The 12,291-nt window shown below is 39.4% G+C and overlaps 1 protein-coding gene across 1 annotated transcript in view; it reads right to left on the bottom strand.

Annotated features, from left to right (window-relative positions):
* Positions 1–12,291, bottom strand: part of LOC136245546 (dynein axonemal heavy chain 10-like) — a 65,882-nt gene that overhangs the window by 25,783 nt on the left and 27,808 nt on the right. Inside the window, exons 33-39 of the mRNA XM_066037066.1 lie at positions 11,675–11,863; positions 11,408–11,554; positions 11,096–11,287; positions 10,743–10,861; positions 10,397–10,691; positions 3,756–4,013; positions 3,169–3,693 (exon numbers count right to left, since the gene is read on the bottom strand). Coding sequence (XP_065893138.1) covers positions 3,169–3,693; positions 3,756–4,013; positions 10,397–10,691; positions 10,743–10,861; positions 11,096–11,287; positions 11,408–11,554; positions 11,675–11,863 — 1,725 coding nt within the window. The remainder of the gene's footprint in view (positions 1–3,168; positions 3,694–3,755; positions 4,014–10,396; positions 10,692–10,742; positions 10,862–11,095; positions 11,288–11,407; positions 11,555–11,674; positions 11,864–12,291) is intronic.

The following is a 12,291-nucleotide window of genomic DNA, read 5'->3' as shown; positions in this document are numbered from 1 at the left end:
CCACTATAGAGATTCAGAACATTACAAGTCACACTGAAGAAAGTTCAGCTATAAACAAGTCATGCACTGTGTAGAGAATTCAGCTACAATTAAGTCACTCTCTAGAGAATTCAGTTACACAGAATTCTACTACACACAAGTCACTGTGGAGAGAGTTCAGCTACAAAAAAATTACCCTTTAGAGTGATCAGCTACAAACAAAACACTTTGCAGGGTGTTCAACTGCAACAAATCAATTACCTTTAGAGCGATCAGCAATGAACAAATCAACACAAATCTACCTGTAGAGAGATCAGCTAGAAACAAATCACCCTGAAGAGAGTTCAGCTACAAAAAATCACCCTGTAGAGACATCAGCTAGAAACTAGACACAATGTAAGGAGTTCAGCTACAAGCAATCACCCTGTAGAGAGTTCAGCTAAAACAAATCAACCTGCAGAGAGATCAGCTACAAACAAATCACCTTATAGAGAGTTCAGCTACAAACAGATTACCTGTAGAGAGATCGGCTACAAACAAATCAACCTGCAGAGAGATCATCTATATACACACAAATCAACTTGTAGACAGATCAGCTACAAACAAATCACCCTGTAGAAAGATCAGCTAGAAACTACACACAATGTAAGGAGTTCAGCTACAAACAAATCACCCTGTAGAGAGATCAGCTACAAACTAGACACAAAGTAAGGAGTTCAGCTACAAGCAAATTACCCTGTAGAGAGTTCATCTACAAACAAATCAACCTGTAGAGCAATCAGCTAGAAACAAATCACCCTGAAGAGAGGTCAGCTACAAAAAATCACCCTGTAGAGAGATCAGCTAGAAACAAATCACCCTGAAGAGAGGTCAGCTACAAAAAAATCACCGTGTAGAGAGATCAGCTACAAACAAATTGCCATGTAGAGAGATCGGCTACAAACAAATCAACCTGCAGAGAGATCAGCTACACACAAATCAACTTGTAGAGAGTTCAGCTACAAACAAATTACCCTGTAGAGAGATCGGCTACAAACAAATCAGCCTGTAGAGAGTTCAGCTAAAACAAATCAACCTGCAGAGAGATCAACTACAAACAAATCACCTTATAGAGAGTTCAGCTACAAACAAATCTCCCTGTAGAGAGATCAGCTAGAAGAAGTTACCTTGTAGAGAGTTCAGCTTCAAAGAAATCACCCTGTAGAAAGATCAGCTAGAAGAGGTCACCTTGTAGAGAGTTCAGTTACAAAAAAACCACCATGTAGAGAGCTCAGCTACAAACTAGTGACCTTGTCGAGACATCAGCTAGAAGAAGTTACCTTGTAGAAAGTTCAGCTACAAAGAAACCATTCTTTAAAGAGCTCAGCTGCAAACAAACCACCTGTACAGAATTCAGCTACAAATAAATCACCCTGTAGAAAGATGAGCTAGAAAAAGTTACCTTGTAGAGAGTTCAGCTACAAAGAAACCATTCTGTAAAGAGCTCAGCTGCAAACAAATCACCTGTACAGAATTCAGCTACAAACAAATCACCCTGCAGAGAGATCAGCTAGAAGAAGTTAACTTGTAGAGAGTTCAGCTACAAAGAAACCATCATTCCAGTTACAAACAAATCTCCCTGTAGAGAGATCAGCTAGAAAAAGTTACCTTGTAGAGAGTGAAGCTACAAACAAATCACCCTATTGAAAGATCAGCTAGAAGAAGTCACCTTGTAGAAAGTTCTGTTACAAAGAAACCACCATGTAGAGAGTTCAGCTACAAACTAGCTACCTTGTAGAGACATCAGCTAGAAAAGTTACCTTGTAGAGAGTTCAGCTACAAAGAAACCATTCTGTAAAGAGCTCAGCTGCAAACAAATCACCTGTAAAGAATTCAGCTACAAACAAATCATCCTGTAGAGAGATCAGCTAGAAGAAGTTACCTTGTAGATAGTTCAGCTACAAACAAATCACCCTGTAGAGAGATCAGTTAGAAGAAATTACCTTGTAGAGTGTTCAGCTACAAAGAAACCATCATGTAGAGAGTTCAGCTGCAAAGAAATCACCCTGTAGAAAATTCTGCCAGAAACAAATTGCCCTGTAGAAAGATCAGTTAGAAGAAGTTACCTTTTAGAGAGTTCAGCTACAAAGAAACCACCTGTACAGAATTCAGCTACAAACAAATCACCTGTACAGAATTCAGCTACATACAAATCACCTGTAGAGAGTTCAGCTACAAACAAATCTCCCTGTAGAGAGATCAGCTAGAAGAAGTTACTTTGTAGATAGTTCAGCTACAAACAAATCACCCTGTAGAAAGATCAGTTAGAAGAAGTTACTTTGTAGAGAGTTCAGCTACAAAGAAACCATTCTGTAAAGAGCTCAGCTGCAAACAAATCACCTGTAAAGAATTCAGCTACAAACAAATCACCCTGTAGAGAGATCAGCTAGAAGAAGTTACCTTGTAGATAGTTCAGCTACAAAAAATCTCCCTGTAGAGAGATCAGCTAGAAGAAATTACCTTGTAGAGAGTTCAGCTACAAAGAAACTATCATGTAGAGAGTTCAGCTGCAAAGAAATCACCACTGTCCAAATTTCAAGGCAATAGCTCTTTCCAATCTGAAGTTATCAATTGTCAAAGTTGGCAAATTGGATGTGTGTGGAAGACCCCTTTTCGCAAATCCGATCACATATGTATTATATATATAATTTGTACATTTACTGATAAAATATTTAAAGTACATCTACTTCATCTTTTCGTCTTCCTGTAGTAAAGAAAAAAACATAGGTTAAAAAAGTCCCAAAGCTGGCCATAGGCCGGCTTTGGGGTATAGCTACAAATACAAAAAGAAATGAAATCTAATCCAAAACAGCCAAGCTGTAAAAAAAGTGTGCGGCCCTCAGAAAGGCTATGGTGAAAAAAGATGTGAAATCCAAGGTGGCGGCCAAGAAATGGCTGTGATGGTAGGTTAATGGTAAAAATTTTAATAACGACAATTCAGGTGAATTTTTGTGCCGCTTCACAAAATTTACCCGAATTGTCATTATTAAAATTTTTACCATTAACCTACCATCACAGCCATTTCTTGGCCGCCACCTTGGATTTCACATCTTTTTTCACCATAGCCTTTCTGAGGGCCGCACACTTTTATTACAGCTTGGCTGTTTTGGATTAGATATTAAAACACACTAAAACATAAAATGAACATACATAGGATTCTGGATCTAGTTCTCGTAGGAAGTTTTGTGTGGTGGCAGTTTTGGAGGTACCAGTCTCTCCTACCAACACCACAGGTCTCCGCACTCGTACCATCAGCTGTAACAACCAAGTATTTCTCACAGTATCCACAGTGGGTACAAGGATCTCATTAAACTTCATTCCTGGCTTGTGTACATAGTTGGGCACCTTATCAGCCCAAGGTACCCACAGCATTTGTTGTTGATCAAACATGTACTCATAGAGTGTTGGTAAATTGATTGGGATTTCACCCTGCTTGGCACAAGCTCCTTCTCCATTGTTCTGTGTAAGACCTGCTAGTTTTTTTACGTATGCATCAAACTTGACTCGTCCTTCTTCTAACAAGCCCGCTCCTATTGACCAGATTATACACTGAATGAAAATAGTCTCTAAAACTTCTGAGCCAATTCCCATGCTTGGTCCATCTCCTTCCTTTCCTCCTAGCTCCACAGTGGGAAGAGGGAGCAATGCACCTAACATAACTGTTAATTGGGTCACCTGGAAGAGAAAGTAATTTTGTCATACATTACCTGTCCCAATTATGTGTATATTCAACCTACCATGTTCAGATTAGTTAGTGGCACAATGGTTTTCAGTTTATCTCCTTGTCGACCTTCCACAATACCCTCCAGTACCATTGAGATACATTGTGGTACATATTTCTCATATAACTTCATCAATTCTTTACTGTCGTTCTCATTAGGAATACTGTTCACCCATTTCTCCCAGAACGGAGCATAGCCAAGGTTCTTGGGGTCCACATACACCATACCACAACGTGACACAGTAGCTGGTGAAGCATACTGTAAGTCTGAAACCTGTATAGGTACATTTGTGTATATCATCACATGTGTAGTAACATTACTAAACACAATTTACTACTGTAAGTAAGGTACAGACAAAAAAGCCTGTGTATGGTTAGGATTAAACAAAATAGAACCCACAACCAATAATATTCAATACCATTGCACATGTACACATTGATCAGATGATCGTTGCTCGTGGTAATAGTTAGAATTACTTGAACTAAATCCTGTCACAGAAATTGAATCCACCGCAAACATGCCAAAACATCTGCAAAGACCCCTCCAGTAGATACCATGGATAAGAAATCCTTTTGTGGCCATAGTTTCAGTAGCATCAGAATTGGTCAGGAAAGGGATGGACTATTCATTACTGATGACTTATTATAACCGGTTAGCTTGTTCCTTGTATGCCATGTTGGACAAAGGACATTATTTAGATTTTTAAAATCTGTTGGCAACTGATTGTGCAGTCACGATAGGACCAAAGGCCGTCCTGGCTTACTTCATTATAGCTCAGCGCTTATACGTATGTTTTCTAATAAGTTTAACATGATTACAGTGTGTCGCTTGTCCAGGCAAGTTTGTCAGCCACCCCCAATATTTAATTGCATTTGTTAGGCACTTCTTGATGATGGTGTTTAAATACAAATAAAGAGAAAAATAATAATTAAGAGTTTTAAAGATCATAGAAATAAAAGTAGTGAAACAAGGGAGGTCCCCTACACCTGAAGACATATTAGTGGATATTTAATCCCTAATGTGGGTATAGGGATTAATTTCCACTAGTATATCTTCAGGTGAGGGTGACCACCCTTGTTTCACTACTTTTTATTTCTATGAACCCTAATCGGACTTAAAATTCTTAATTCTTCCTTATACTTGTTTGTTTACTTTTGTAAAATTTTTGACTGGTGAACCCACACATACCGGATTAGAATGAAAAGAACTGATTGCACCAGGCTTATTGTTTCCATCTGAATGTGCGCCCCAGCTATCAATTGCTGAAATAGTGAAGTAGCTATTACACTTTATTTTCAGCCTGTTACACAAACAAAGAGCACTAGGAGAAGGACCTCTGCAGTCACAACAGAAAACTTAGACGACCACCATCAAACAAGGTAGCCATCATGTGGTGCTACCGCGAATTAACACCTTGCACTATTAGCAAAGTAAGTAGGACACAAAGGAGGACACAGGTAAGTACATGAAGCATGCACTGTATGTACTGCGGTATGCCAAAAGGCACCTGTCAAGCTGAGGCAACGTCTTCACAGTGAAAAAATCATGCCCGTAGCCTTAACAATTATCGAGTTATGCTTGTATGAAGGCATCAGGCAGTGAGTCAGTCGGTCAGTCAGTCAGTAGAGAAATTCACTAAATATTTTTTTTTAACTTCTTAGCAACTTTTTGGAAGTGCTTCAGGTCATACTGAAGGCACTTTTGGGCTTGTAACCAATACTGCCAAGGTGCTATGAAGGTATTGTGAGGCTGGTTTTAGGATGATATTTTTGGCCAAAAAAGTCCAAACCTACATGATCCCTAATATACAGTACTATCATACTGTATGATTAAGTCGATAAGAGAGAGCAACTGTTTTAATAAGCAATACTATTACTAATTTTGTATAGACAGAGAGATCGAGTGCTGCTGCATGATTCATTATACACTTTACTATTGAAACAGAAGATGTGGTGTTGGCCCATACATGCATGCATGTCAATAATTGCCTTTATTTTTTTAAGAGTGTCTGTGAGATTGGCTACCATGCATGCAGATATATGCATGATTTTTGTTGATGCATATGTACCAGAGATTTTTCTGCTTTTTGTATGTGTTACTTCTATGTGCTTGTATATATGACTCTGTGCATCATCTGCAACCATACTTGCTTGTTATATTGGCAGATAATTGCCTGCAATGATTGATTCATTATTAGTTGCTGCACGAATCATGGGTAACCAAAGTCTATCGTTATTTACATACTCTGTACACTCTCAGATTCCAGTTGTACACTCCTTGGTATCCTTACCGATATCCGCCTCACAGTTATTCACAAACAATTTCACTGTCTCGCGTGTAGTCATGCATAGTAGCCTGCAACTTAATGTTGTTGCCAAACTAAGTCTTTGCTGTATCCACAAACATATTTGATGTACCATTTGCCACTGCATGTGTGCTTGTGCATTTCACATTAGGTGTAGCTGAATTATATGCATTTGGAATTATACCTGAAGTTATTCACAAACTAGCTGTCTGCCTCCAGTTTGTATTGTTACTTGCTGTATATAAGTATCGTTGTCTATGGTTGTTTGCACAGCTTGCCATGCTGCACTCTCTATGCATTTGCCAATTTTTTTTACATGCACGGTGGTTTGCTATATTCAAAAAACTTTGAATATATGTGTGATAATACATTAAACTGTATATCTAATATTAACTGTGTGCGTCTATTTGATGTTGTACACGTGATATAATAATAAGATTTGGGCGGGCGTTGAGCCTCGCTGAGAGCTGGAATTCAGGTGTTGTGTCGTGTAGTGTCTGTATTGTTAACAAGCCAATATACAAAAACCGCTACATATGTGTGATCCACATGTGTATTGGTGCACATACGTCATTGCTCAAAGGCTATAGATTTTTGTAGACTTGCTGTTAGCCTCCAGTTGCATGCTTATTCATGCGGCTACACATCAGCTATTACATATAGGTGCATACTACGATCTGTGGCTGTTTTCAAGCTTACTACACATGTTTCTCTGGGCTCCAGTTGTACTTTCCTTTATGCCTCTAGCAATGTTTTTATGCACAGGGCTATTGCTATATATATAGGCTATTGCTATATAAATATATATTGCCATATATATATTATAGTTATAACACGCTTACGAGGGATATGACTAAAATATATGCACGATTCACGAGAACGCGTGCTCGAGTGAGAGTGCGTATATTTAATCATATCCCGAGTAATCGTGTTATAACTGTTATATTCTACAGCCTAGTAGATGAAAACGATTATAGATAGTAAGTTATAGTGAAACAGCACCTCCTGGAGATGAAAATCAATAGAAATTCTTGATGGATCAGACGTTTACACTTTTAACGGTGCCACGCCCACATAGTTGTAATTAGTGAGTTATCCATGAAGGAGACAAGAGTTCATCAAAACTTGTTCCAGTTCCTTAGGTGAATAGTTGTTGGTTGATTTAGGTGCTTGTTATTAGAGACTTGTTTACCGTTTAGATAAGGATTTCATGGAATGTGTGAAGTTACACCATATATGGTAAGCATAGCCACAAAGCGTGGTATATCAGTTATATACCACAGTTTGCTGTGGTATATCAGTTATATACCACAGCGCGGCGCTTTTGATCTCAACCACAGGTGTGGTATATTATATAGTTATACAACGGCCACGAGTGCTCTGCCTGATATAAACGCACGAGCCTGAGGGCCGTTAGGCCCGAAGGCAAGTGCGTTTATACAGGCAGAGCACTCGTGCACGTTGTATAACTGTTATGTACCACTCACCTAATAGGTGGGGAGAGTCTCACAAGACAGCTGTAACACTTATAAAGGACAGGTTTCTAATATCGATTGTGGGTAACCAAGCCGGACGTTGCGATGACGTCCCCCCTGCAGTACTGCAGCCACCTGAGATATTGAAAGCTAGTACGCTATGGGTTATATCACTAACCTGCATTCGCTGTTCGACTCTCATTATGTAGTGCTCAACATGCCAGCGTGATCACTCAATCGCCATATAGACTAAGCGCCAGACTAATCGCCATAGTGATTCCCTCGAGCGAAAAAAAGTAGCTAAATAGACGTTTTAAGTAAACAAAACCCAACTACTAAACGATACTAGTCTAATTCTTACTATTCACACTGGCTAAACTCGAATCTGGTGGCATGACAAAACTGGTTACCACAATCGAACGTAAAGGTTAGTATTATTTAGAATATAATTTGTTTTATTGAATCATTGTCGAAGTGGACTACAGTTTAACCTGGGCTAAGATGGCACCAGACTAGTAAGGTGTATAAGTACGTTTAAAGATATGTAGACTAGAGTTGTGACCACCCGTGTTGGCTTTTTCGATCGCCATTGGCTGCTTGTAAACATTATACGTATTGGTGACGTTATGGCCCACAATCGACCTTTACATGTCGGGCTATAAAAGAATTCGAGTGATCTGTGAAGTGTCCTTCCACCTATTAGGTGAGGTGTCGTAGTGGTCTTCGCCACCGGCACTTGTGCTATGCTGCACAAAACCGCAGCCAGTGCAATATCTGTATATTGCACTGCGGTCGGTGCATTATAACTTATAATGCACTCGTTGTGGTCTACAAAACCACAACCAGTGCGTTATAAGTTATAATGCACTCGCTGCGGTCTGCAGCAGTGCAGTATACAAATTATGGCACTGGCGGTGCCTTTGAACTGCCCACGCAGAGTGGTACATATATATATATATACAACCTTCAAATATATAAAAACACTACATTTCCATGCGCATCCAGTTAGCGGCTGCATACCTGCAACTCAATGTCTATAGCCATTGCAGGCCTGCTACATCACTGTCTTTTGGCTCCAGTTGCAAGTTCACTCATCAACATCTGTACGGATAATAGTGCATGTGTTTCGGATATAGTAATTCCTGCTGCACATGTAGTTGCGCTGCATAGTACATGCCTGCAACTCAACGGCAGCTGCTTTTTGAGTGAACTTGCAACTGGAGCCAAAAGGCAGCGATGTAGCAAGCCTGCAATGGTTATAAACATTGAGTTACAGATATTCAAGCCTGCAAATGGTTGTAGGAATTGCATGCATATTTGCACGCTGCAGCCAATATACATGTGCATATAAATGGCATGAAGCAAGCCTGTATGCTTTTACCAAAAGTACGGACAATATATATATACTATGATCACGTGAAACTTCAAAGGCGCAGCTGGTTGCATATAGGGCATATACACCCCAAACCCACAGGTGAGTATATACCTACCTGAGGTGAGTATATACGTATATACTCACCTGGGAAGTCACGTGACACAGTAAGTGACACATTACTGTGTCACGATTACGGGCTGGTATCCCGACGTGGGTGGGCGAGCGACGCCCACACTAGCATGACCGATCACCCAGATGACTCAGGCTAATAGCCTTTGTCGCGCTAGGCGATCAATCACCCCAGCCAGTAAGAGTCCAACCACTGAATTCATTTTATAACCATACCTCGCGACTTTGATGATGGGTGGCAGCAAGTAATGTTGCTCCTACGTTTGTTGATATGAACAGACAAGTCCTGGGGATATACGGAAATATGTTTACTAAGTCCCACAATCAATTCGATTCTTCATTGTGAGCAAGCTGAATTGCGAGAGGAACTCTACCAGTGTGTCTACCATGTCAAACTATGGCGAATTAAGTGTATGTACATACTTGAAGTTGGGTTGTGTGCATATGGGTTGTTAGTAAGTAATGTAGTGCGGATTAATTTAGAAACACATATGAACCACGGCTCACTTCAGTGTATTGCACTTATATACACCCCTCCTCCTCAGTCATTGGAAGTTTACTGTTGATAAACACCTCAGCTTTGCCTCGGTATTTATCAACAGTAAACTTCCTCTGACTTCGGAGTCGGGGTGTATATAAGTGCAATACGCCTTGTAGCCATGGTTAATATATTACATATATTGCGTACCATGCTACGGTTGATACTCCTTTGTGCTTTACTAATATCCGTGGGTACAATAACATTGTGCTATATTGACAAACTTAAGGAGTGTGTATAAGGATCGCTATCTATGGTTATTTGCAGGCTTGCCAAGTACTCCATTCACACTCTCCTATATGTATTTGCCAATGTTTGCTCATACAGAAGTTTGCTATATTCCACAATAATATTCTTCCATATGTTTTGGATGGAAGTGCATCGGGGCCAAGCTGACATAGGATGTTAACTAGGGTTCTGCAATACAGTGCATTTTGTGTATCACGTATTACCATCAATAAACTGATACGATACTGTATCGCAATACTATAATGAAGTGGTCATGGCTAGTTATGACTGGTACTACCATTTCAGCTAACCACTATGATGAATTCACTCAATGTTCTGTGAGTTGTGCAATATCCTTTTTGATGCTTAAATTTTTAAAGAATAAACAGTTAAGAGTACATTAGTAGAAAGAGATCACTGTATTACCTATTATAGTATTTATGCTCTACTAGAGCACTCACTAACTGTTCTATTAGAGTATATATTGATATTGTTTAGGTGAAGTAACGTATTGTGATACTCAATTAATTGTATCAATATATATGTATTACTAACTACCTACATGAGCATATCGTGCATTCCTAATTATACAGATCTTGCATGTACCTCCACTAGTAGGGCACAGTGCTTCTGCAGTCTGATACGTTCACCATTGGCTAGAGTAAGGAGTTTGTTGTCGTCCATGACAGAATTCATGTTCTCCACCCACAAGGCATCCACATCACCATCAAACAAAATATACCTTCTCTCATTCTTCTCTGTTGGTTTGTTCACTTCTCTGAAGATGTTTGATAATAGTCCATCAGTCCAGTCCCTAGTAATTGGATCCAGAATACCATACAGTTCTATCACAGAACAAGCCTTGGGATTGAGGATATTCAACTTTGTGACCAATCCCAACCTAAAGTGATAAACAAAGTAGTTGTAAATTCATGTATTAACTAAAACTTACTTGGTTTGTGCCCTGCACAAGGTGTGTATGACAACTGATTTTCCACCACCGGTAGGACCCACGACCATCACAGTGTGACGTGTTAACATTGTCTCATACAACTGAACCACCTTATCCACCTGTATACAACAGAATAAATGTGGAATGTAACCAAGTCAGCTATTGTACTATTTTTTTTTGTTTGATTGCATAAATAAAATCGAAAACTGAATAGGACTATATGACGTATAGTACACTCACTACACTGACCGGTACAGAGAGTGGAACATTCAAATTAAGTATAGAACACATTTCAGATTAAGATACATAACTGAGAATAAACTACACAAATATGAATGTGCATCAATTTCTACCTGCTGTGGTAGTAGGATGTATTTATTGTCCACCAGTGCTTGTTCTACAGCATCATTGAAGTTAGGATATCTCACTCTGGGACAGTCCAGTCCAGGAAACAAATCAGAGATCAGCCCCAAGAACAGTGGAACATCTTCAAACACAAACTTGGGCAAATTCATATCACGTAGGGCTCTCATTAGCACCACATCCTATAATTAAATGTACGTAGCTAAATTTGCACACCAAACATTTGATATGTACTCACACATATATGTATGGACAAACATATATGTGTGAGCAAACAAGGAATAGGATTCATTATTATTCACCTCTTGTAGATCAGGTGATCCTCTCTTAAGCTCTCCAGCCATCACGAGTACAGCCTTTAGTGCACGTAATCCAAAGTCATAATGGTATTGTCTGCTGAGTTGTCCTTTAGCTAAACTGTATAGCACTGTCATCTTCTTAGCTAGAACCTGTTGAGATTATAGACACTTCATGTATATGCATTAACATGTGTGTCTATGTATGTAGTAATTATGTATATGCATGCAATTACCACCATACACTATAAATAAAAACATGTCCTTATGTACCTTGGCCATGAGGAATCCTTCAGAAAACAACATGATCTCACAGATCTGCATCAGGTCAGGTACAATCACAACTACTGGTCTAAACAATGCCTTCACACTCTCTGGTAGTTCAGTACGACCAGCATAACCGGGGTTCATCGTGATGAAGATACCCATCCTGTTGTCCATGGCTATCTCAACACCTTCAAACTAATAGAATACGATAGAAACATACAAAGGCCCTTCTGTGAATTTTGAATATCAAGACACACGGTAGTGGGTCATGCTGCTCAAGAAACTGGTGCGCCACACCAGTGGGTCATTGACAGGAAGAACAAAAATGAAATTTTCACACATACATGGCTCCGTGCTGCCTTTATGAAACGAGACAAATTTTGCTATAAAAATGCCCTCCATCTTCAATATTTCACGTAACAAGTTTGAGCGTAATCACCACAGGTGTTCCCAAGATTCGAACTTTCAAATATCAGTTAAATTTTTCCTTCTTTTGCACACTTACAAAGCCGCCAAGATGTTATCCAATTGTCTTGAAATTTGGCACACATATATAGGGGTGGGGCTTAAAGTCGAAACTTGGTACCAAGTTTGGTTTAAATATGATACACAGTCACAGAGTT

Source organism: Dysidea avara, chromosome 15 (genome assembly GCF_963678975.1).
Source record: "Dysidea avara chromosome 15, odDysAvar1.4, whole genome shotgun sequence".
Lineage (NCBI taxonomy): Eukaryota > Metazoa > Porifera > Demospongiae > Dictyoceratida > Dysideidae > Dysidea > Dysidea avara.
Note: the sequence above shows the minus strand (reverse complement) of the source record. Positions and strands in the feature narration are given on the sequence as shown.